General features: G+C 42.8%; 1 protein-coding gene across 1 annotated transcript; it reads left to right on the top strand.

Annotated features, from left to right (window-relative positions):
* The first annotated feature begins 783 nt into the window (after positions 1-783).
* Positions 784-5,950, top strand: LOC137133451 (C-type lectin domain family 4 member F-like). The gene is made up of 5 exons (XM_067517113.1): positions 784-2,201; positions 2,286-2,988; positions 3,329-3,471; positions 4,124-4,227; positions 4,648-5,950. Exons 1-5 carry the CDS (start codon positions 831-833, stop codon positions 4,811-4,813), a joined length of 2,487 nt encoding a protein of 828 aa, XP_067373214.1. The 5' UTR covers positions 784-830; the 3' UTR covers positions 4,814-5,950.
* Positions 5,951-9,259: the final 3,309 nt, after the last annotated feature.

Below are 9,259 nucleotides of genomic sequence, written 5' to 3' on the forward strand. Positions count from 1 at the left end.
TATTACTAATGAATCATTGACTGTATGTTTGGTAGGACACAGGGTGGCAGACTGAGCTGTGTCTAAATATACATGATCATCTGGTCTTACTGTCACATCATTGACTGTGTTCACTGGTCTTGTCTCTGTTCAGGTCCCAGGAGCTCAGAGAGGAGGTTTTATAGAGCTGCTGTTCTCTGTCTGGGGCTGCTCAGTGTTTTCCTGCTCGTTGGACTCATCATCCTCGGTGTCCACTGTGAGTCTGGTTTTCATTAGTTAAAATCTGAATCAACCAATTTTCACAACCATTTTCCCAAATTGAAAGAGCTTTAAAAATCTTGTTTACGTTCAATATGTTATTTTTACATTTAGAAAATCTGGCACAAATGTTGTTTTAAATATAAAAACAAATAATCGACTATAAAATACAAAGTTAAAATACAATAAGATAAACAGGAATTTCATCTGCACTTAAATTTTACCAACATGTTTAAACTATTTTTATGCATGTAAATGTGGACTATGACATTAAAGTCACTATAGCAGTTGTGTGTGTGTGTGTGTGTGTGTGTGTGTGTGTGTGTGTGTGTGTGTGTGTGTGTGTGTGTGTGTGTGTGTGTGTGTGTGTGTGTATGTGTCTATTACTCTCTCTCACTCATTAGGTAATAGTAATGATATTTCATCCATGGTACTTAAATTGTGAGCATTGGTTTATTGTAGTATTGTATTCATGGGGAAAATATAACTGAATAGTCTAATAATGGTACCTGTGTTTCACCCACTCATGCTTTATTTCAGATCATAGCACAGCACATGGTGCAGCAGGAGAACTCTCCACTATCAAAGCCAACATGACCAAGCTTCTCCAGGACAGTGAGAAAGAAGTGTCCTTCCTGACTGCAGAGAGAGACCAGCTGAATTCCACTCTGTCTTCCCTGACTGCAGAGAGAGACCAGCTGAATTCCAGAGTGTCTTTGCTGACTGCAGAGAAGGACCAGCTGAATGCCAAACTGTCTTCCCTAACTACAAAGAAGGATCGTCTGAATTCCAGTCTGTCTTCCCTGACTTCAGAGAGACACCGGCTGAATTCCAGTCTGTCTTCCCTGTCTACAGATAAGGACCAGTTAAATTCCAGAGTGTCTTCCCTGACTGCAGAGAGAGACCAGCTGAATTCCACTCTGTCTTCCCTGACTGCAGAGAGAGACCAGCTGAATTTCAGAGTGTCTTTGCTGACTGCAGAGAAGGACCAGCTGAATGCCAAACTGTCTTCCCTAACTACAAAGAAGGATCGTCTGAATTCCAGTCTGTCTTCCCTGACTGCAGAGAGAGACCAGCTGAATTCCAAAGTGCCTTCCCTGACTGCAGAGAGAGACCGGCTGAATTCCAGTCTGTCTTTCCTGAATGCAGAGAGAGACTCGCTGAATTTCAGAGTGTCTTTGCTGACTGCAGAGAAGGACCAGCTGAATGCCAAACTGTCTTCCCTAACTACAAAGAAGGATCGTCTGAATTCCAGTCTGTCTTCCCTGACTTCAGAGAGACACCGGCTGAATTCCAGTCTGTCTTCCCTGTCTACAGATAAGGACCAGTTAAATTCCAGAGTGTCTTCCCTGACTGCAGAGAGAGACCAGCTGAATTCCACTCTGTCTTCCCTGACTGCAGAGAGAGACCAGCTGAATTTCAGAGTGTCTTTGCTGACTGCAGAGAAGGACCAGCTGAATGCCAAACTGTCTTCCCTAACTACAAAGAAGGATCGTCTGAATTCCAGTCTGTCTTCCCTGACTGCAGAGAGAGACCAGCTGACTTCCAGAGTGTCTTCCCTGACTGCAGAGAGAGACCAGCTGAATTCCAGTCTGTCTTTCCTGAATGCAGAGAGAGACCAGCTGAATTCCAAAGTGCCTTCCCTGACTGCAGAGAGAGACCAGCTGAATTCCAGTCTGTCTTCCCTGACAGCAGAGAGAGACCAGCTGACTTCCAGAGTGTCTTCCCTAACTGCAGAGAGAGACCAGCTGAATTCCAGTCTGTCTTTCCTGAATGCAGAGAGAGACCAGCTGACTTCCAGAGTGTCTTCCCTAACTGCAGAGAGAGACCAGCTGAATTCCAGTCTGTCTTTCCTGAATGCAGAGAGAGACCAGCTGACTTCCAGAGTGTCTTCCCTAACTGCAGAGAGAGACCAGCTGAATTCCAGTCTGTCTTTCCTGAATGCAGAGAGAGACCAGCTGACTTCCAGAGTGTCTTCCCTGACAGCAGAGAGAGACCAGCTGACTTCCAGAGTGTCTTCCCTAACTGCAGAGAGAGACCAGCTGAATTCCAGTCTGTCTTTCCTGAATGCAGAGAGAGACCAGCTGAATTCCAGAGTGTCTTCCCTGACAAAAGAGAAAGACCAGCTGAATTCTAGAGTGTCTTCCCTAAATGCAGAGACAGACCAGCTGAATTCCAGAGTGTCCTCCCTGACTGCAGAGAGAGATCAGCTTAATACCAGAGTGTCTTCCCTGACTGCAGAGAGAGACCGGCTGAATTCCCGAGTGTCTTCCCTGACTAAAGACAAAGACCAGGCAAATTCCAGAGTGTCCTCCCTGACTAAAGAAAAAGACCGGCTGAATTCCAGAGTGTCCTCCCTGACTGCAGAGAGAGATCAGCTTAATACCAAAGTGTCTTCCCTGACTGCAGAGAGAGACCGCCTGAATTCCAGAGTGTCTTCCCTGACTAAAGAGAAAGACCTGCTGGATTCCAGAGTGTCCTCCCTGACTAAAGAGAAAGACCAGCTGAATTCCAGAGTGTCCTCCCTGACTAAAGACAAAGACCAGCTGAATTCCAGAGTGTCCTCCCTGACTAAAGACAAAGACCAGCTGAATTCCAGAGTGTCCTCCCTGACTAAAGACAAAGACCAGCTAAATTCCAGAGTGTCTTCCTTGACTAAAGACAAAGACCAGCTGAATTCCATTGTGTCTTCCCTGACTGCCAAACTCAGTGAAATGACTAAAGACAGAGACAGGCTTGACAGTTTGTCCAGTGAGTATGGGCAGTAAGGGACAAGGCACATGACACCTAACTGATGCCAAAAAAACTATACACAGCTGTACACAATAGTACACAGTACAATCGTCCATATAAGACAGTTTAGACACTTATGTTTGCACAAATAATGTTTCCCAAAGACTTTGAAAGCATTGTTCAGATTCTAAGTGCAAGTTAATAAACTAATGTTAACATGTTGAGGTTATTGTTATGTAATTCTAAACAGGAGTCAGACACTACAAATCACCTCGGTGCCACATTTGCATGTTTTACCTCATGGTGTCTTTATTTTGTCTTGACTGACTTCTATTGTCTTCTGTCTTATATGTTACAGAGAAAACTTGTCCTGCAGGATGGACACAGTTCAGCTGGTCCTGCTATATTCTCTCGAGTAGGTCGGACTCTTGGACAAATGGAAGCAGCAACTGCCAAAATAAAGGAGCAGATCTGGTGATAATAAACAGTGCAGAAGAACAGGTAGAGTGTTAGTGTCCACATTTATGTGACTGAACAAGGAATGAGATTAAAGGACATAAAGGGCCAAATCTGATGTTGAAACCAGTGCATTTATAGCCACCTACAACCATGGACCATGACTGAGACTAGGGAACTCAGCAGTGGAGCTGCATTTGCTGACACAATTTAAAGGTGACTAGTGAAGTTTTAATAGGAAGGAGGTCGGCTGGAGACCTGTCCAGAGTTTACCCACCTCTCACCCTATGAAAGCTGGGATGGGCTCCAGCCCCCTGCAGCCTTACGCAGAAGAGGTGGTTACAGATAATGGATGGATATTTTTTCTGCCTGAATCTAGTTATAGTCAAAAGGTTTCAGTTCCAGCTCCTAAGTTGTTGTTCTTGGCAATAAGCCAATTTAATAATTGTAATTTTATATTAGGAAGATATTTTAGCATTTGATTGTTCTCTGAATCCATCATAACATAAATGGAATAACTCTAACTTTTTAACCTATTGGTCTGTTGTGGATCTCAATTTGTTATATTTAATTTTTTCTAATATTGAAAGTGTGTGTTATCCATCTCTGTACTTCTGCCCTAACACACATACTGTAGGTGTAGTGTGGTTAAAACTAGAACAAAAAAACTGTGAAATTCTTTCTCTGTATTGAACAGGAATTTGTCTCTGGATTCACCAATCAGTCAGCATGGATCGGTTTAAGTGACAGAGCTGAAGAGGGAACCTGGAAATGGGTCGATGGATCTCCACTGACTTTTAAGTAAGACAGAAATGTGCTTCACCTTCTTTAAATCCAAATATCTCTGTAAATGTATGTTTGGACCAACACAACTGAAACAAAGAGGTTTCTAGAAAGAGCTCATAAAGGCCTTCGTGGTTTTACTGAGGAACAAAAATGACAGAAATAGAAGCCGACAACCTTTTCACACTGTTTCACCTGCACAGTGTCAGAGTTAGGATTTGGCTCTGAACACCACTGACAGTAGCTCACTTGAAATACATTTATCATGAATGAATGGAAGTATACTAGATATATCTAAATTGCACTTTAGTAGAAGTTTTCTGTTTTTAATTAGGTGCCTTTGGTCAGACAGATGTAAAGAAATAAGAAACAGCTACTTTTGCTTCATTTTAAGGCAGTAGTCATGTGTATAAGTACTGTGATTCTCTTGTCGTTTAGACAGTGGGAGCCAAATCAGCCTGACAACGGTGGTGGAGACATAAAGTGGGGTGAGGAAGACTGTGCACACATCCGAGGTGGCAGGGATTTGGAAATTAATTGGAACGATCAGTCATGTGATGCTTCTCATCACTGGATCTGTGAGAAAAAGCTTCAGCAGCAGTAACATGTTCTTTTAGAAAGTCAGATATTATTCCACAAAAAGTCTTTGGTATCTTGTGTCTGAGACAGTAAGTGTAGCGTACGGCTCTTTCTCACCAGTTTCTGTGCTGTGTAACTGTGTAAACCAGTGTGAGGATCCACTTGTTCTACACATTAATAGTCTTTTAAATCTATGCTCAGTACACAGCTATTTAAAGTTGCATTCACCCTTCAGCAGTAAATGGACAGTTTATCAGTATTGTCTTCTTTTATTGGTGTCCTTCAAATTTTATTTTTGCTTGTTAAAAAATTGGCCTTTTTATCCTTTTTTGTGACTTTTACATTTTTGATGTTTAATTACTATTTGTATCTGTTTGTGAAGCACTTTAGTGCAGCCTCTTGCTGTTTCAAATGTCCTATGTAAATAAACTATTATTTCAATTAGTATTATGTTTTTTACTAATGATGGTGATTTCTGATGTTCATTATCATCCATTGGTTAATTTGAGTCTGACACCATCTGTGAAGATTCTTAAACGTATTTACTTCACTGAGAGTATTGCAGTACATTCTGCTGCTCTTACTGTTACTTACTTAGTGACTCTAATACAACAGTATCTGTCGCCACCTTCTGACTTTCACACTGCACAGTGTCAGTTAGGATTTGGCTCTGAACACCACTGACTGGAGACTCTCAGAGCTGCTAGAATGACTGCTGACACACTTCATGTCTGTTTCAGTACTGTTGGCTCTGACTGCACCACTGCTGTCATAACATTTAATAAGTTATCAACATAGAGACCATCAAGAGTCTTTTTATGTCAGATATTCACAATTTCACGATTGTTTTTTGTTTTGTTCATTCACCTCTTACTGGGATGAGGGAGAACCCAATAATGTGGCTAGGTATTCATTTATTGGAGAGGACTGTGCAGAAATTAATGTTCAAAAAGGTCACAAGTGGAATGACGTGTCATGTAGATATTCTATGAAATGGATCTGTGAGAAAAAAGTGGAAAACTGATAAATGTTTTGACATCATACATATAGAAATGTTTTATGTAAAACACGAATATGACTTGTCTCTGTCCACCACCTCTGTCATTTATGTTTCATTTATTTACAAACATGTTCTCTGTTGAAAAATCATTTCATGCAAAGTATAAACTCCATAAAAACAACACTTCTAGTTTTGTGATTTCTTCCACATTGATGATACTTTGAATACATGGTAATGTCTAATAATACAACCCAGCAATTATGTCTATTGTTAAATTAGAAGTCAAATAGTTGGGAAATAAGATTCATTTTTTAACAGAACATATTCAGCTCAATCTGCCACATACAAAGGACTAGAAAGGAAAAATAGAACACATTATTATATTAGGTGCAGCATTATAACACAGCTGGCAAAAGGTTCTTAACATATATACAAACAATAGACTAATCAGAAATCAGGCTGCTGTCCTCCATTTCTGCATGTTTCTTAGCAATATTATATAAAACATTTCATTTTAGATTTCTCTGTAGTCAGGTGCCTGAGTAATGTTTATCCTTCCCCCACTTCTTATATCTTTTCTGTTCTCTGGATCCCGTCTCCTCCAGGGTCCTTTAAGCAGTTGCACCCACTCTAATCCCAGTCATTATGCAAATCATTAAATCATCACGTGCAACAGTGTATGGGAGTAGAATAGCAGCTTAATTCTTTTATATGTACAGGGATTTGTGCGTGCATTCATGCTGGAATTTGTATTTCAGTCTGCTTGTGTGTCTGTATACAAATCTGTCTTCTTCTTTTCCTTTCGGCTGCTCCCTTTCAGGAGTCGCCACAGCGAATCATGTGCCTCCATCTAACTCTATCCTCTGCATCCTCTTCACTCACACCAACTAACTTCATGTCCTCCCTCACTACATCCATAAATCTCCTCTTTGGTCTTCCTCTAGACCTCCTGCCTGGCAGCTCCAACCTCAGCATCCTTCTACCGATATATTCACAGTTTCTCCTCTGAACGTGTCCAAACCACCTCAATCTGGCCTCTCTGACTTTATCTCCAAAACATCTAACATGAGCTGTCCCTCTGATGTCCTCATTCCTGATCCTGTCCATCCTCGTCACTCCCAAAGAGAACCTCAACATCTTAAGCTCTCCTACCTCCAGCTCTGCCTCCTGTCTTTTCTTCAGTGCCACTGTCTCTAAGCCGAACAACATTGCTGGTCTCACCACCGTCTTGAACACCTTTCCTTTCATTCTCGCTGATATTCTTTTATCACACAACACACCTGACACTTTTCTCCACCCGTTCCAACCTGCCTGCACTCGCCTCTTCACCTCTTTTCCACACTCGCCGTTGCTCTGAACCATTGACCCTAAGTACTTAAAGTCCTGCACCTTCTTCACCTCTGCTCCCTGTAACCTCACTGTTCCACCTGGGTCCCTCTCATTGACACACATGTATTCTGTCTTGCTGCGGCTAAGCTTCATTCCTCTGTTTTCCAGAGCAGACCTCCACCTCTCTAGATTTTCCTCCACCTGCTCCCTGCTCTCACTACAAATAACAATGTCATCTGCAAACATCATAGTCCAGGGAGATTCTTGTCTAACCTCATCTGTCAGTCTGTCCATCACCAGAGCAAACAAGAAGGGGCTCAGAGCCGATCCTTGATGCAGACCCACCTCCACCTTGAACTCCTCTGTCACACCTACAGCACCTCACCACTGTCTTACAGCTCTCATACATGTCCTGCACCACTCTAACATACTTCTCTGCCACTCCAGACGTCCTCATACAATACCACAGCTCCTCTCTCGGCACCCTGTCATACGCTTTTTCTAAATCTACGAAGACACAATGCAACTCCCTATGACCTTCTCTGTACTTCTCCATCAGCGTCCTCAAAGCAAATACTGCATCTGTTGTACTCTTTCTAGGCATGAAACCACATTGCTGCTCACAAATGTTCACCTCTGCCCTTAGCCGAGCTTCCACTACTCTTTCACACAACTTCATTGTGTGACTCATCAGCTTTATTCCTCTGTAGTTGCCACAGCTCTGCACATCTCCCTTGTTCTTAAAAATTGGTACCAGTACACTTTTCCTCCAGTCCTCTGGCATCCTCTCACTCTCCAAGATCTTGTTAAACAAACTAGTCAAAAACTCTACTGCCACCTCTCCTAGACACTTCCATACCTCCACAGGTATGTCATCAGGACCAACTGCCTTTCCGCTCTTCATCCTCTTCAATGTCCTCCTCACTTCACTCTTACTAATCTTTGCTACTTCCTGCTCCACACCAGTCACCTCTTCTACTCTTCGTTCCCTTTCATTTTCCTCGTTCATCAACTCTTCAAAGTTCTCCTTCCATCTTCCCATCACACTCCTGGCACCTGTCAATACATTTCCATCCTTATCTTTAATCACACTAACCTGCTGCACATCCTTCCCATCTCTATCTCTTTGTCTGGCCAACCTGTACAAATCCACCTCTCCCTCTTTAGTGTCCAACCTAGCATACAAGTCCTCATATGCTCTTTGTTTGGCCTTTGCCACCTCTATCTTCACCTTACGCTGTATCTCCCTGTACTCCTGTCTACTCTCTTCAGTCCTCTCAGTGTCCCACTTCTTCTTAGCTAACCTCTTTCTCTGTATACACTCCTGAACTTCCTCGTTCCACCACCAAGTCTCCTTGTCCGCTTTCCTCTTTCCAGATGACACACCGAGTACCCTCCTACCTGTCTCCCTGATCAAATTAGCTGTAGTAGTCCAGTCATCTGGAAGCACCTCCAAACCACCCAGAGTCTGTCTCAGCTCCTCCCTGAAAACTAAACGACATTCTTCCTTTTTCAACTTCCACCACTTTGTCCTCTGCTCTGCCTTAGTCCTCCTTATCTTCCTCACCACCAGCATCATTTTACACACCACCATCCTGTGTTGTCTGGCTACACTCTCCCCTACCAATGCTTTACAGTCACTGATCTCTTTCAGATTACAACGTCTACACAAGATGTAGTCTACCTGAGTGCTTCTCCCTCCGCTCTTGTACGTCACCCTATGTTCCTGCCTCTTCTGAAAGAAAGTGTTTACTACAGCCATTTCCATCCTCTTTGCAAAGTCAACCACCATCTGACCTTCTGCGTTCCTGTCCTGAACACCAAACCTGCCCATAACTGTCTCATCACCTCTGTTCCCTTCACCTACATGCCCATTGAAATCTGCACCAATGACAACTCTCTCACCTCTGGGGATGCTCTGCATCACTTCATCTAACTCACTCCAGAATTTCTCCTTCTCTTCTAACTCACATCCTACCTGCGGGGCATAACCACTCACAACATTGAACATCACCCCTTCAACTTCCAGCTTCAGACTCATCAACCTGTCTGATACTCTTTTCACCTCTAGAACATTCCTCACAAAATCCTCTTTCAATATAACTCCAACTCCATTTCTCTTCCTATCTGACCCATGGTAAA

Source organism: Channa argus, chromosome 9 (assembly GCF_033026475.1).
Source record: "Channa argus isolate prfri chromosome 9, Channa argus male v1.0, whole genome shotgun sequence".
Lineage (NCBI taxonomy): Eukaryota > Metazoa > Chordata > Actinopteri > Anabantiformes > Channidae > Channa > Channa argus.

Bases quoted from the DNA above. Each gene is read 5' to 3' on its own strand.
- LOC137133451 (XM_067517113.1), top strand. From the start codon at position 831: ATGACCAAGCTTCTCCAGGACAGTGAGAAAGAAGTGTCCTTCCTGACT. The intron at 2,202-2,285 runs TCCAGAGTGTCT...GACCAGCTGAAT, and splicing joins CAGAGAGAGACCAGCTGACT to TCCAGTCTGTCTTTCCTGAA. The intron at 2,989-3,328 runs GTGAGTATGGGC...TATATGTTACAG, and splicing joins CAGGCTTGACAGTTTGTCCA to AGAAAACTTGTCCTGCAGGA.